This window comes from Gymnoscopelus braueri (genome assembly GCF_963280865.1).
Source record: "Gymnoscopelus braueri genome assembly, chromosome: 12".
NCBI classification, from domain to species: domain Eukaryota; kingdom Metazoa; phylum Chordata; class Actinopteri; order Myctophiformes; family Myctophidae; genus Gymnoscopelus; species Gymnoscopelus braueri.
This window is the reverse complement of record NC_137614.1, coordinates 37,055,083-37,071,745: the sequence shown is the minus strand read 5'-3', so window position 1 is coordinate 37,071,745 and position 16,663 is coordinate 37,055,083. Positions and strand designations below refer to the sequence as shown.

The 16,663-nt window shown below is 41.7% G+C and overlaps 1 protein-coding gene across 5 annotated transcripts in view; it reads left to right on the top strand.

Annotated features, from left to right (window-relative positions):
* The window catches only part of LOC308097071 (potassium voltage-gated channel subfamily KQT member 2-like), a gene marked incomplete at both ends in the record, with an annotated part of 35,793 nt that extends 20,180 nt beyond the window's left edge, over positions 1-15,613 (top strand). The window contains 11 exons of one of the 5 annotated variants that reach the window (XM_080444658.1): positions 910-969; positions 1,286-1,315; positions 2,258-2,311; positions 3,218-3,387; positions 3,992-4,039; positions 5,897-5,914; positions 7,048-7,150; positions 10,724-10,855; positions 11,575-11,640; positions 13,717-13,810; positions 14,738-15,613. In XM_080444658.1, coding sequence (XP_080300784.1) covers positions 910-969; positions 1,286-1,315; positions 2,258-2,311; positions 3,218-3,387; positions 3,992-4,039; positions 5,897-5,914; positions 7,048-7,150; positions 10,724-10,855; positions 11,575-11,640; positions 13,717-13,810; positions 14,738-15,613 — 1,651 coding nt within the window. Of the gene's footprint in view, positions 1-909; positions 970-1,285; positions 1,316-2,257; positions 2,312-3,217; positions 3,388-3,991; positions 4,040-5,896; positions 5,915-7,023; positions 7,151-10,723; positions 10,856-11,574; positions 11,641-13,716; positions 13,811-14,737 lie in introns of all 5 variants that reach the window. The other 4 variants (XM_080444659.1, XM_080444661.1, XM_080444660.1 and 1 more) reach the window with 4 other exon arrangements.
* Between the last annotated feature and the right edge of the window lie 1,050 nt (positions 15,614-16,663).

The following is a 16,663-nucleotide window of genomic DNA, read 5'->3' as shown; positions in this document are numbered from 1 at the left end:
ACACACACACACACACACACACACACACACACACTAAATATAATATCAAATATACATAGTGTATAAAATACTGAGTTCCTCAGTCTCTTGTTCTAAGAGAAGACTTATCAAATAGCAGCAGATATCAAGTATGCATCAAATGTGTATGGGACGTGTATATATAGTATCATGTGATATGTGATATTACCTATGGGAGCATGTAAGACTGACTTGGCCACAAGGCTCAGAGACGTTCAGTAGCCTGATGATGGCCTGGCTGTGCAAACTGTCCCCTAGTCTGTTTGTTCAGCATTCAGTGCTGCTGTGTTGTCTGCCTGATGGTAGCAGTGTGACATTTCAGTCAGACACTTTCGTCAAGATAAACCATTTATTGCAATGATATTGCATTAAATGTGACGTTGTGACTCTGCTCCTGTGATACTACAGATTTATCTGCGCATAACACCGGATGTGAGAACATGAACTCCACCGAAGAAGAGCCAAAAAACGAAGCAAAAACATAGTTATTACATAGGCATAACATTGAACCCTTCAAGGGCATAACTTAAGATACATAGACAATATGTAACATCATTACAACTCATACCACAGAAATACATTCAGACATTGTGAAGAACTAAATGCCTCAAGGACGATGCAAAATTATTTGTTTTTCTGTTACGTAATCACTGCTGTTGATCCGTCCTGTGCAATACCAATTTCCTTAAAGGTTGACTTGCGTTCGCTGAGGCCATAGGCTGGATGTTGTTTTTAGCCCAAAGGCATCCTCTGATCCTCTGACAGGGAACAGTTGCCTGGGTCCAGACCCTAGACCCTCTACTCTCTGACCACTTCACTGATGAAACAAGTTGACCATACAGTCTGATATCAGGCTAAGTGAACAGTGTAATGTCTTTTCTCTATCTCTAGACTCATCCCCCCCTTGAATCAAATTGATCTGCTGAAGAATTTGAAGGGCAAGACATTCGGGTATGAATATTTGATGTCCTCCCTCTGGTCATTCATTTTTATCACCATTGGGGATATGTTCTGTCCCTGCTTCTTTATGCATTTCCTTCTGACAAATGATATGTGATAATACCACAATTTAACAATCACATTTGTGTGTGTGTGTGTGTGTGTGTGTGTGTGTGTGTGTGTGTGTGTGTGTGTGTGTGTGTGTGTGTGTGTGTGTGTGTGTGTGTGTGTGTGTGTGTGTGTGTGTGTGTGTGTGTGTGTGTGTGTGTGTGTGTGTGTGTGTGTGTGTGTGTGTGTGTGTGTGCTTTCTCTGGTGATGGACACGCAGGAAGGAGTCTCAGATAGAAACCTCTCCCAGGTCTGTGATCTGATTGAATCTTTATCATCTCCCCCCCCCCCCCCACCCAATCCACCACAACCATCACTACCATCACCATGCCACCTGTGGCTCCACTTCAATTCTGCTTGTAGTTGCTGCTGATAGGCACTCTTCTTGGGGGAGAGTGTGTGTGTGTGTGTGTGTGTGTGTGTGTGTGTGTGTGTGTGTGTGTGTGTGTGTGTGTGTGTGTGTGTGTGTGTGTGTGTGTGTGTGTGTGTGTGTGTGTGTGTGTGTGTGTGTGTGTGTGTGTGTGTGCGCGAGAGAGCCTGTGTGTGTGTGTGTGAGAGAGAGAGAGAGAGAGAGAACGCATCACTGTAAGACCAGAAAGCTGTGCTGAAATGATGGCTATCCTGTGTCTTAAGTGCCTCCTTCAAGAACAGTCATGCTGCATTCGCCACATGATGCTCAAAGATCAAGTGCTAGCTGTATTTGCGTTTACAACCAGGGTTTGTCTTCATCAGCCATTCTCTGGCACTTCACACTTTAAGTGATCTTTTAATTATGTAAGACTACATGAAGTGCCTTCCTTGATATTTATAAAAATGTGTATTACTTCTTAAAGAAAAGGTGAAGTTTTTTTCTTTATTGTCAATAACACTTTTGAACATTTTTGAAATACATGAAAAGAAAAAATAGCACAGTTATTTGTTTATTGGTAGCTAATTTAAACTTAATTAACAGTTTGGACGATTTTAAGCTAATTGGCTAAATCTGTGTCCTATAGCAACTAACAATTTACAAATTGTGCTGATTTCTTATCGATCAAGTTGTCAATTTGCAAATGAATTATAAAAAGTAGCCATTGTAAAGTGTTAATGACATCAGAGCTTGTCATACACTGCACTTTTCATTTATCAAAAGCACTTACTTTATCCAATGCTATTTTATCTCTTGGGTCTCCTCTACTGCCAGCCACTCCAGTATTGAAAATGTACAAAAAGACAGACTTTGTGGGTGCTGCCCAAGACCGATTAGGTATAGTTGATGCACAGATACTAACAACTGCACTGCAAGTATTTGAGTCTGTGTGTCCCGTCATACCTACCGCCGTTTAGCGTTTACTCCCCTCTCCTAACAGAAGTGTAGCCCAGTAGAGGGAGCACACTCCTCATTCTTTGATTCTGAGAATACTGCATTTTGTGAAGTCAAATGAATACTCTGTAGTACGATAGTGTCGCTTGCCAAAAAGAACTGACAAGCTAACAACACGGCACAACGCAACACATTTCTAGTTGTCCAGTTCTTTTTGGCAAGCGACACACTTGGAGTATAGGAGTAGCCTGAAGCTTTAAACTCTAAGATGTCAGTCAGTGAATCCACCAACACCGCTTCAGGTGTGGGTTGTTATCACCTTGCTATGGTTGATTTATGGTTTCCGTTAAGTAATGTCTTTATGGAGTTAATTTGCTTGCAGCCGTTTGTTTTGCAGAGTCAGCCCTCATTAACTTCTGTTGAGCAGACAATATGCATATTGCTGAATATAACCGTGCATTTTCTTTTGAACAGTTCCGATGAATTAGGTGGAACAAATGATGGTGAAACTTCTCTGCATGATGTGTTTTACTTTTATATAGAATGAGACCACAACCCCTTTTGAGGCCTGCCCGTGTCACTGTGCTTTCCATGCATGCTTGCTTGTTGCTTCCTGCTGCTTGCCTGAACCACTAATGCTCACCTGTGTTCACACATGGACACGGCTCCTTCAGCTGTAGGATATTTCCTTTGCGTTGTTTTGAAGGTAAGATTTCCTTTTGCATCAGTGCCTGACATTTCAACTGCCGAACATTACCCTAAGAGCCCAACTGGAGAAAAAGAATAATTTGAAGATAAATGCGTGCTTAATACTTTCTAATCTGTCCTGTCCATCCTGATTTCCTGCAGTCGGAAGCCTAGCTTGAAAGACAAGGTGTTCCCCAGTCCTTCCAAAACTCCTGGGCCCAAGGGCAGAAACCAATCGCTTGGGGAAGAAGAGGCTGAGGGCAGCCCCACCAAAGTCAGCATGAGCTGGAGCGCCAAGGCCGCCTTCCGTGTCCGCAGACAGAATTCAGAGGGTATGGAAACTCCAGGCTTGAAATAACACTCCCACAGGATTGGGTCTAGACAGAGCAAAGAATATTTTCATTAACAATTCACTCTGTTGTCAGACTCTCAGCTCCATATAGTCAGTTAATGTGCAACAATAAGCCAACCTTTTAGGGGTACACAGGTCATGGCACTAATTAATTAATGTTGAGAAGGGTAAGGCCGCACAACTCTTAGCCACGATGCAAAAAACTATTAAAAGGTACAGGAAACCAACGTTTTGACAATATTGTCTTCCTCAGGGTTTTCTCTGAATTCATGTCATTTCTATCATACTCTGCAAATCTTGCAAATGTATGAGGAAGATAAGACAAGGTCACATTTGCAGACTAAAGCAGACATTTTACCATTCCACTGGGGAGTCAGAGGAATTGATCTTGATGACAATTATGTCCAGCCATCATTTATTGTTGCATTCATACATCATCCAGGCCACTGTATCACTACCAACGAAGATATTTGTCTCCTTCACACTTTCTTCTCTTCTTTTTTCTTTTGAAATTTAAAAAAATATTTTAAAACGATTCACATTAGCTTTTTTGTCTTCTTCTTCTGCTACACGGCATGTTAAAGTGCTGATTGAAATGCGGGATGAAGACATTGGAGTGAAGCGTTCTCCAGGTTAGATAAGTCACCATGATAATCATGTCATCTAAAGTAGAATTAGTACATTTTATTGTCCAGATGTAGCCTACTTTCTATGACCTATTCAACACAGTGTACAATATGTGATTGGTACACACTGAGGGCCCTATCTTCCGTCCTGCGCTATCCCTTGGCACTACCCGCTACCCGTTAGTTACGCACAAGGCAGCTGGCGCTGTCCCCAAACGGTATCTTATGGCCGCGCTACCCGCTATTCATTATGCCGACTCCGTTATTTGCGCCTGGAGGTGTGGCGGTGGCCATGTTGTTGCGCTATCCCTAAAATGACTATCTTGCCCACACACGTATGGGAAAGCGCATAGCGGATTCTCAGACCACCCGCTATGCCAAATCCGTTTGGTAGAGCGTGCCTGCAATGGGAATGTCGGGAGTAGGGCCGGGTGCACAACATTCAGAGGTCTCCCTCACTCCTAATTCTCAACGAATCTCTGTGATTCAATTTTTCAAAGGCAATGATTTGTGCTGCGCGATGCCATTCGCTCACTTCAGTTTTATTAATCCATTGTTCAGGAAATAAAGAATAGATTATAATAATATAACATTCTCCATAATCAGTAGGTAATATCAGTGTGGGTAATAATTATGTCTATCAAATATGGATTTATTGAAAGGCAATCAAAGGCTAGAGCGTATGATGAAACGTCGAGTTTTCAGCGCAACACTTCTGAATTAAGTGATTGTGAATGTGATTGTCATTACAATTTTAATTCCTTGTGTCAATAAATTGTTTTTTTATCAGCAGTTGCCAGTTAAGCTTATCAACCCTATTGCTATAACCCAGACCATTCCGTTTATTTAATCCAGAACACAAGTGATTGCTGTCATTTAATTTAATTAATTTAACCAGCAATTTGTGAGTGATAATTCTGTGTATCAAATATACATTTATTCCAAGGCAACGTCGCTCTTCCATTGGCAGAGAGGGAGAGAGCGTAAGATTGCACTGGGCATAACGGCTTGTGCAGCCTTCTCTTATTTAGGACCCGTTTACACTGGCAGCCAAATCCAGCCTGAATCTAGCCTGAATCAGATCTGTGCCATATCCAGATTGGAATCCGATTTGTTTTATGAAGTCTGAACAGAGAGAGGTCACATGGAATCCGATTTTTACGATTCCAACTTGAGCCACATTCAGAGGTGGTTTAAAATCTGATTCAAATCTGAATGAAGATATGATATGAAGACATATCTCGTGGCATTGCAGAAAATGGGTTCACAAGGTGCTAAAAGTCATGACGTCATGACGCCGACGCCGTTACCACGACAATCAAAGCAGAAATGTCGACGCAGTCATGACGTCATGACGCCGACGCCGTTACCACGACAATCAAAGCAGAAATGTCGACGCAGGACGGCGGGTTGACGTTGTTTAAATCAGTCTGAACAAACAGATCTGTGACAGATCCGATCTGGTCACCTTCAAATGCAGTCTGAACAGTCGGATTTGAGAAATACATCGTATTTGACTGGATTTGACTGCAGTCTAAACAGGGCCTTAAAGGCAATGGCATCTGGGCATGCTGATTGGTTTTATTAATGTAACGCCCAAACCACACCTATGCATAATGTAACGGGCAGCACAGGTGTTTTAGGGATAAGGCTGGTGTCGGAAGATAGCAACTTAGCCAAGGGAACGCCCCTTGCGCCATGCTAAATCCCCAAATAGTGGGTGTAGCGACTTGGGCGCAAAATAGGGCCCTATGTCCACTGCACACCATGCATACACCCATTATTGGGATAGATTTTTCTGCCATGGTCATCATGCTCCATAACAAATATCTTTCCATGTCTCCCCTCTCTTTCTCTTTGCAGCAATTGAAGGTTTAATAAGTAAGCCTTTGGGATGTATTGTTGGTTGACTTCTTTGGGGGAAAAAAGTATTGGCCGGTGTGGGAAACACGCATGCTTAAATCTACTGAATTTTGCTTACTTGACTTGAACCCTCTTTTCTCTTTTGGGACTTTAGAATTTAGGATTGAAGCTGCATTCAAGAGAGGACTAACAGCATTTTATGAATGTTATAGCTTGCATACTGAGAATTCCTTAAACATACTCCCCCCCCCCTCAAAGTAATAAGGCTATTGTACGGCAAAGGTAGGCCAAGACAATAATAGTGGGTTCAAGTCAAGTGGTGCGAAGAAAAGGAAACGTTCAGAAAGCCTTGCATAACTGCATGAAGAGGATTCATTTTCCCTACAGTGCCGACGCACAGACACTTGCTTGTGTATGTGACATGCTTCACAATTTATGACCCACAGACCAGCCCACTGGCAGATTTGTACCTGCCAGGTAAGTTTCTAATGTAGACTGTGGGGGGGGGGGGGGGTTAAACGGGACCTATTATGATTCATATTAAACATAGCCAGAGTTTAAAATAATTAGGTAAATTCATGATAAAATAATCCCTGTGAGCACAACAAAGCTCATGTTTCAGTCTGCACTGAATGCCGGGTTTGCAAGGGGTTGTTCTACTTTAGAAACGTGTTGACGTCAACCTGTGATGGATTTCTTAAGCTGTCTGCTCTCACCACATTGCCTCTACACAGTTATCATCCAAAAAAGGAAGGAAAAGTGGCTTTAAAGAGAGGAGTTTTTCAGGCAGAGGCTGATTTGAAAGGCCATTAGATTAAACAGTGAATCATGCAAAGCTGCTCTTGTGGGGTCCCAAAATAAATACAGAATAGCTAGAAATGAACATAATAGGCCCCCTTTAACAGTAAAGGTTTCCACCATCGATCCTTCAATTCTGCACCCAGGCTTCCTTGTTATTCCACAAGGGCACCTCAGTCCAAATCAATGCTACTGTCACTAACTGGCTTGAAACCAACTTAATAATTGTCTTCTGCTGCCTTGAAGCTAAATAGGCTTCATAAAACAATTTCTGCTTTCCTTCTGTCAGGGAGGTGTGTAGGGTTGGAGGCAATGAATTATACTTTAAGAATACCCTTGTGTTTGGTCTGTAGAATCAAGCCTCCCTGTAGAGGACCTTGGTGACGATAAGAGTTGTCACTGCGAATTTCTCCCAGAATTATCACCGGGTGTGAAAGTCACAATCAGGGCAATCTGGTAAGAGTTTACTTATCCTGTTTTTTTCTTCTACAGCTATTTACTTTGTACAGTCTGTATAGTTTTCATGCTTAGATTAGATGTCATTGTCTTTTAGTGTAATCGTCATACAGTTTGGAAGAGATAATCCATGACGAGCCATGCGGTTATTGAAAAATAATGCACGATGCTGAGGGGTTTTTGTCTTCACAAAGTGCATTGTTTTTGTATTTTTATTGCTCAAAGTGGATTACTCAGCTCATGCCATGGCCACTTGCCAAAAGAAAAATAGTTTATTTAAAGTCATACACTCTTCAAATTTGTTTTAGCATTAGATTTATCAACCTTGGAATAAACTTTACTACTTCAGCAAGTGGCAGAATTACTAGTAATAACAAGATTGAAAGTTATAGGTCTATTGAAATTGTTGTTTTTAAGGATGGACTGCAGCTGATGATAGCTTTAAAAGGAAAATTTGTTATGCATATTCATATAGACTAGAGATCAAATCGCAGCCCTACGGTTATTTGAAAATAATGCACACTCTTCTGCCAGAATCGGGTATTCTCCTAACCTTAAAGGGATAGTTCACCCCAAAAAAGACTTTATTTTTATCGATTAGTCACCCCATGGAGAATTTAATTCATGGATATTTTTTAGTTTTTGTTGCATTCCTAAGCCAATAATTTGATAGCCGGCAGCGGTTCCGGTAGGAGACACAAAGAGTCTCCTTTGTATCTCCTACCGGAACCGCTGCCTACCGGTCCGCTGGTCATCAAATTATTGACTTAGGAATGCGACAAAAACAAAAAACTATCCATGAATTCAAGTCTCCATGGGGTGACTAATCGATAGAAAAAAATATTTTTTTGGGGGTGAACTATCCCTTTAACCCTAACTCTGAAACACCAAGTGAAGAATGTAGAGGTTGTCCGATATGGATATTTTTAAGGCCGATACGGATTCCAGTATTTTGGAGAACAGGAAAGCTGATTCTTTGAGACAACACCTGCAGATATTTGGGGGCGTGGTCAAATCTGCCATTGTCTTGGAGGTGCAAACAACACGTATCAGCATTGCGTTTGTTGAGACGGATTGCATACTACTTACAGTTCTTACTCATGCTTATCGGCATAGGCCGTTGGCAACAGTCTGTATGAGTCCTCTATCCGGGGCTTTCTTTTCCAGCTGTTTCCATGTCAGCCCACACTGCTTGATGTAAACCAGGTGTTCTTGGGCCTGCCTCTTTTTCTTGTGCCTTGGGGGTTTCATCTAAGGACTTGTCGGATGATGCTGGTATTGGGGCTTCTGGTGTGATGTGGCTGATCCATCTCCACCTTCTTCTCCTTTTCCACTGGTGGTAGACCCACTCTCTGCCAGAGATCCTTATAGCTAATGGTGTCTGGCCAGTGAATGCTCAGGATCCTTCTCAGACGGCTGTTGATTAATGTTTGTACCTTTTGTGGTCTTGGTTGTCCTCCACATTTTCCGATCCGTACAGTATAGTACCGGCTTGTGGTTGGAGCTGAATAGTCTGAGCTTTGTCGGCTGGCTCATTTATTTGGATGTTCTTCAGTTGGACGAATGCGGCTCTTGCTTTGCCGATTCTGGCTATGACGTCTGCATTGGTGCCACCCTGACTGTCTAAGTATGTGAAGGCTTTTACTTCCTCAAGTGCTGTTCCCTCCAGAGTCACTGGATCTCTGCGTTACAGTTAGTGTATGTTGACCGTAGGAACTTTTGTTTTCCCTTCATGGATGGTGAGGCCTACTTGTGAGGAGGTGTCTGCAAGCACTCTTATCTTCTCTTGCATCTGATTTTGACTGTGAGAGAGCCAAGTGATGTCGTCTGCAAAGTCTAGGTCATCCAGCTGTGTTGTCAGTGTCCACTGAATCGAGTGTCTCATATGTGCTGTTTTGGTCTTCATTATCCAGTGAGTGGCTAAGAGGAAGAGGAAAGGGGACTGTAGACATGCAGCCCTGCCTGACTCCAGTATTCACATGGAAGATTTGTGGAAGCTGACCTCCATGGCTGGCCTCTGTAGTTATGGCATTTTCTGAGGTCTCCTTTCTTGGGGAGTTTGACCAGGTATCCTTCCAGTCTGTTGGAATTTCCTCTTACTCCCAGGTCTCATCGAACAGTGAGTGCCGCATCCCTACAGAAGTGTATATGTCTGCCTTCAGTGCCTCTGCTGGGATTTTGTCTTTTTGCCGTTTCCGTTCCTCAGTTGAGTGATGGCCTTTTTAACTTCCAGCTTGATTGGCTTTCCAAAATGAGAAGGTTTGTCTCGGCTGGTTGAATTTCTGGAGGTTTAGTTGGTGTTGGTCTATTCAGGATCTCCTCAAAGTACTCTGCCCATCTTTCCTGTTGTTATTGTTGTGGCCCTTTGATTATATTCCCTTCCTTGTTTGCCAGACCCAAGGGGTCGGCCTACATGAGGCTTTGACCCATTTCGTCCATACATGGGCATAAAAGTATGTCCATCTTGTCCCTTTTTTGACCATATATGGACACATTCTGGGTCTGGCAGAACCAGGTCTCCTGGTCTTGTTTTCACTGGTCACTCTTGTTGACTTGTCTTGCCTGACAGTTTCTTGGTGGTGTTGTACAGATCGGCCACGTTTCCTTTTGCAGCTGCCTCTTCAGCTCCTTTAGCTAGGCTGTCTCTTGTCTTTAGTGGCATTTTTTTCACCTGTTTGTTGATCTCTGTGTATTCTTTCTGGGCTTTTCCTTGGTTGTCAGGCAGTTGTTCATCTCAGACTTCTTCTGTCTCCTCTTTAGGGACTTTGCATGGTGTTTCTGGTGATAACCACTCTTTCTGCTGGCTCTTCTTCAGTCTGAGCACTTCCTGACACTTCGTTTCGTACATAGTGATATCTTGTCCCGTCCTAGTGCAAAACTATGGTTATGTATTGTAGTGCAGGGACCTGTAACGATAAACATCCAAACGGGACATCCAAATATTACATGAAAAGGAGCCAAATCCAAAGAAGCACCTTTGTTTGCACCTCCAACAGACTCATGTGACTTGGATTTCCTTCCCCCATTTGCTAGTACTACGCTAGGGCGTGACGTCACTGTAGCTAAAAGAATTCCAACCGATTTTGTATATCTCAAAATTTCTGATTAGTCCATAATTAATGCAGTGAACTCTGTCCTAACATGCATATTCCACTGTCTGTGCACATGCCTCTCATTCTAGACATACATGTTTACCCTATATTTTAAATGTCAAACACTTTAATTACGTAGTGCTTGAAAACATATTTTTTTCATGTATTCAAAATAAATGTGAATGACACCGCATAATTAACATTGTTATCGACAATGTGCATAATGATCTATTTTGAGACAAACATTAACTTCACACATTTGAAAAAGATTTGTGGGAAATAAAATAAATTCTGTTATATCGGCATCCTTGGTGCCGAACCCGATATGGTACAAAATGCAAATATCGGCCCGACATATCAGTCAATCCGATATATTGGACTACCTCTAGAAGAATGTGTGTTTAACATTATTTATACAACAAATAATGTTATACATACATTCTTCACATTGCGTGTCATTGAAACATGAATTTTCTTTAAGCATCATGAAGTTTCTGGTTACAAAGAGGAGGTTCAAGGAGAGTTTGCGGCCTTACGATGTCATGGATGTGATTGAGCAGTACTCTGCTGGTCACTTGGACATGCTCTCTCGCATCAAGAGCCTGCAGGCCAGGTACACACGCATTCTTTATATATACCATGCACTGTGACAAGCACTATGCATGTTTCCTTCATATTAAATGAATAACACTAATAATCCCTTTTTTCCACCAGTAGCCTGATGTAGAGAGGTCATATGCTTACTGTGACTGGGAATGTATGGATTTATTTTCTTAATGACATTATACTGTATATGGGTTGTATTGAAAAACATGTGAATGCTTCTCCTAAAAGAAGAGGCCAGTTGCTTTTATTAAAACTGATATTAATATATCAGATGGCAGAATTAATCAGGACAGCATCACTTGAGTCTTGCAACTTGTATACAACCACATTATGTGGATGTTCACATTTCCAACGGTTGATACTGCACATACATGTGCTCCTATGTGTGCTTGGCATATCTCAAAAATTCCAAATGATGATGAAGTTTCATTTTTGAATATAAGTTTCTGTGTCGTCATTGCCGTTTTAATCTGTTCTCCACAAATAAGCTATACACATGTTGTGATTACTTGTGGTCTAGCGCATAATATACATATATCCCAACACTTAAATCTCACTATGTGTGTACATGCCCATTCATAAAGCAAATCAAATTCACTGTTTGTTTTTTGTGTGTGGAATATATTGTGTGTAATAATATATTGTGCCATATAGCTGATGTACAGTAACTCCCATGTTGTGCTTCATTTTGCATTGCGCTCATATCGTCTCTGTGTGCTTTGCCAGGATAGATATGATTGTGGGGCCCCCTCCCCCATCAACACCTCGCAAGAAGTCAACTGAAGGTCCTAGGTTAGGTCAATAGACTCAATAGTATCTTTTCCGGCATTATGCTACTAGTCTACAATATGCTCCAGTTTTCCCATCAAAGCAGTAACACGATGCATTTCTTTTTATTTTAGTTGACAAAACCCCTTTTGAACTCTAGCCACATGACTTTTCTTGTTGTGCCATGGCTGAGAATGTCATATCTGTAGCTTTCAGTTAAATATTAAAGATGTGGTAGAAATAATTGAAATCCAAATTGATGTTTAAATTTGGCTCTGGACTCGATCTACAAGTGGGCAGGTGACATTCTGAAATAAAAATAAAACAATGAATTAGTGAATTACTGAATTGTTATTTTAGTGGACTACTGTACCAGTGAATTTAACAAAAAATATTTGAACCATTTAAAAGTGTCTAAAACATGCCAAAGCTCACACATTTCTGGCCTGATGGCGGTACAAGAGGAAAGGTTAAAAATAATAAAAGTCTGCACAACAGCATTGCTCCTAAGTGTTTAGTTTACTTTAAAACACAGAAAAAATTACATGGTACAACGTTTCGGCCAAAGTTGGCCTCATCATTCACCTGATCAACTATGGTTGAAACGTACCATGTAATTGTTTCTGTGTTTTAAAGTAAACTAAACACTTAGGAGCAGCAATGCTGTTGTGCAGACTTTTATTCTTTTGAACTGTCACTCTGTGTCCAGCACCAGCAACAAACTGGATGTGCGCAACCCACTGTTTTGAACTAGGTACAAGAGGAAAGGTCATGGGGTCACCAAAATCAAATAGGTTTCTTCCTCTTGGGAGCATGGATGCACAGTAAAATCCTTAGTGTTGATTTAACTCAGAAGAGTGTACAAATGGAGCCAAATGGACCCTTGCAGGTCCATTTGGTCTTATTATGTACACTCTTTGGTGTTAAATGAACACTGAGGACTTTACTGTGTGTACACAGCAAATTTCATGGCAATCACACCGCATCTGTGACCGACATATCCGGATGGATTCTGTATGTTGGTCACAGACAGACAAACAGACGCAGTGGAGACGTTACCTGCTTGGCGGAGGTAAAGAGCTGGGTTATGTACAGTAGCCCAGTGATTCTCAACCTTTTTAATTTCAAGGACCCCTAGTTTGATGTGCATTAGGCCACGGACCCCCTTTTGATTACAATTGTTACCTCTGGGACCCCAATCTGCACTGTAAAATCTGTGTTTAAATTTGTATTCACGAGTCCATTGGTTCCATTTGTACACTCTAAAGAGTTACAGCCCGTAAGGGTCCATATCAATGACCTATCAATCATTTAGCTGGGGACCTCCTGGAACCTTCTCAATAACCCCTGGGGGTCCCTGGACCCCATGTTGAGAACCAGTGATATAGCCACACTCAACAGGGGTTCGACACATAATGCCTGCTCTCAAATAAGAGAGAGAGAGAGGGATGCAATAGAAATGAAGCATGAAGCATTATGAAAGCATGTCACGTGATGCATTTGACAAAAATGTCTCCTTTATTGTCATTGTTCATTTTGTTCTTCTAAGGGTCCTTACACAACGGAAGGTTTTTCGCAAGATTGAATATATTTTATTATTTTTCCAAAGTGTTTGTGTTATGAGTACATCCACACAACACACTATGTAGATTTTTCACTGCAAATAAAACCTATCTATATGAATAGCAAATCAAATTTATATGAGTAGTTCGACCCGAAATATTCGCTGGCACATTTTCAGATTGTTTATTCGTTGCTTTCCCGGTGTGTAAAGACTGTATGGAAAATACTCAATGGGGCTTGAAGTGGTAATGCATGCATCTACATCCTTCATCCAACAATTCAGTCATTCATCAGCCCCGTCATTGTTTCTTTCTTTCGGAACTTTTGTTTTTGTATGTGGTTTTATTCTCATATAACCGTGTACATGCTTTCATAGTCTAAACTCCATGGGAAAGTTATGTATTTAATACCATCAGTTTTGGACCTAAGATTCATTAAAAAAAAGTTAAAAAAAGATGACCCACTCTGCCCATGTTCCATGTGCCGGGACAAATTCTTTGTTTTAATTCCAGATATTATTGCCTTCTCAAATAATAGAGTTGACCAGATAATTGGCAAAGGTACCAAAGCTGATGCAGATACTGTGGAGGACCCAAGCATGATGGGACGTCTAGTGAAAGTGGAAAAACAGGTAAGAAAATTATACAGTGATAAGGTGTTAAGGGGGCACTTCACCCATTTTGCACCCAAATCCCATTTTAATGAAGTTGAGCTCATTATAAACAATACTCGGAAACGATGCAAGTTGGAAATGCATGCCCCACCCAGTTATGTAATGTTTTATTTATGCACATATTTAGAGAGTTCTGTATCTGTCTGTGTTCCTTTTATGCCCATATATGGAGTTGTCTGATGACATGAGTATATGGCAGGGGTCGTCAACCTTTATGAAAATGAAGTGGCATGTTTTTATTTTCTTGATAGTCAGTGTGGCATATTGAACATTAATTTGAATCATGCAAATATGCAAATAAAATATTTCTAACACATTTTGACATATATTATGCCCATATATGGAGATCCCTGATGTCATCAGTATATGTCCATTTATGGGCATGCTGATATGCCCATAGAGATCTCTGTATCTGTCAGTCCATGTCCCTTTTATGCCCATATATGGAGCTGACTTATTTGTTTGCTGATGACGACACATTGAGGTTAGACAACATACTTCTTATATGGTTATAAATTATGAATTATATAATTATGGTGAATTGGCTTGTTTGGGCCATGGCCAGAGCCTGGTCAGAGCCTTTTCTGGCGGTTCTGGACAACCGCCTATCCGACGACTCGGCGCCGGGCAAGGTACTTTCTCGAGTCATCTGCAATGTGCGTGGTGAATTTGAAGTCGGTCGATGGAACAGTTCTCGAGATACGTGGATTACAGACATACATAATGTACATACATACGTACGTACGTACAGAGATTCCTTGCATTTATTGTAAGATGTGTTTTGTACATTACCATCTATAGCAAATCATCGATAGCTGTAATGTTGTCTTTGGTAGAGATATCTAAATTGCATACTGTTGTTAGAACGTGCCTTCTTTCTTATAGGTGGGCGGTATGGACAAGAAACTTGACTTCTTGGTCAATGTTTACGTGCAGCGGATGGGAATCCCTCGCTCTGAGACGGAGGCCTTTATCAACTCCAAAGAGCCCTATCCGGCCCCGCCTTACCTCAGCCCAGAAGAGAGCAAGGAAAAGGAATGTTTAGAGGAAGTGAGGGAAGAAAAGGAGGTGCAGTCATGTACAGCTGCAGAGGTAGCGTGTTCAGGAAGCGCTGTAGAAAAGAAAGATCCTTTACTAGGTCAGTCAGTGGCTGGGTCAGTGGGTACTCCCTCTGGCAGCGTTGGCCGTCCCTCCACTTCCTGGCAGCACCAACTGCAGCACCCACTCAGCCAACCGGCCTGGAACAGCAGCATGGCAAACACTCCCTCACCTGTTGGAGGCAGCGCTGAGCAGTCTGGCCAGGACACTCTGTTCCGCATTCCACCTCCACCAGCTCCAGTTCACGAGCGATCCTCCTCCGGCCAGAGTGGCGGCAGGCAAGGTAGCAGCGCACAGAGCAGGAGGCGTCACAGGAGGCGGAGGTGTGAGCAGGAGGCGACCGTGACCGTTATCGAGAGTGACACGTCCATCTCTATCCCGTCTGTCGACCACGAGGAGCTTGAGCGCTCCTTCAGTGGCTTTAGCATCTCCCAGGCCAAGGAGGATTTCTTTGGGCCTCCTTTCTTCATCGCAGGCACAGGAGAGGGACCTGTAGCTGTGACTGAGACCGGGGCTGTAGCTGGACCTGCACTCTGTGCCAGGGTTCGACCCTTCATAGCAGAGGGCGAGTCAGACACCGACTCTGATCTCTACGCTCCCTCACCTCTGTCCTTTCATGGAGAAGGTCCTGGTGGAGAGAGGCCTTGGCCAGTTCACAAATAGGTCCAATGTTTAATGGCCTGCCTGGCAGGAAGGCTATTGTGATACAAGTTAGTGTTTTAATTTGTAATACTTCAAGTTAAGACCCAGTAGCCAATCTTATTTATGATTATGTTATAATACCTGATGATGATGATAATGATCAGTTGTGAATCAACAGAACACAAAGGTCACCCCTTTACATTTTAGAATGGCATCTTAAGGTATACTGAGTAGGATCTTCCCCTTTAACATAGCAAAAACACATGCTAAAAGTATCCTCATGAATTTGTAAGGCCCATTGGTAGTCAGAGCAAATGTCTGCAGAGATGTCTGGATTTCTTAGTTCTGAATGTAAGGGACGTTTCTGCCCCTTCAAATTAGTGCTGCTTTCAACTCATGAGGGCGTGATTCTTTGAAACGACAGCTTTCAAGTGACCTTCTAACGATGTTAAACATAAATGTAATTGTCGTAAGTTATCTAACAAACAGGCAAAACGGCTTGTAAATTAGCTCTGTCAATCAAATTCTGTCCATATGACATATTCAAAAGTTACTGGCAAATTTGTGAAATGATGTACTTACAAATTACTGAAAACAAGGACGTAGTGGTGGACAAAGTACACAACCGCTCTACGGTATGGGCGTCAAAGTATAGATGCCCCAGGTCAAATATTTTCCAACATATGTAAGTTGTTCATTCCAATTTCTACTAGAGTCAAAGTATCAGAGTTCTTGCTTTTAAACCATACCGGTGGTCTTGCATGTTTAGCCTGCTGTCTAATATTGGTGGTATGAATGGAAGTTATTCATTTCAGTACGGTATGAAAATCATCTTGCAGATATTTGAAATTTGTTTGAGTAGACAGTAGAATCCAACACAGTGAATAGTCTGATTTTCAAATGAATGGCCATGACTTCTTAATAGCAACATAATTATCAGCTGGAGAAGCAGATAATTGGAATGTGGGTTTATCACACTTTGAATTAAAAGAAAATAAGAATCTAAATTTGGTAATTATCCCAAAACTGAACAAATGGTGAGATGCTTTTGAAAATGTTCAGCAGTAATGT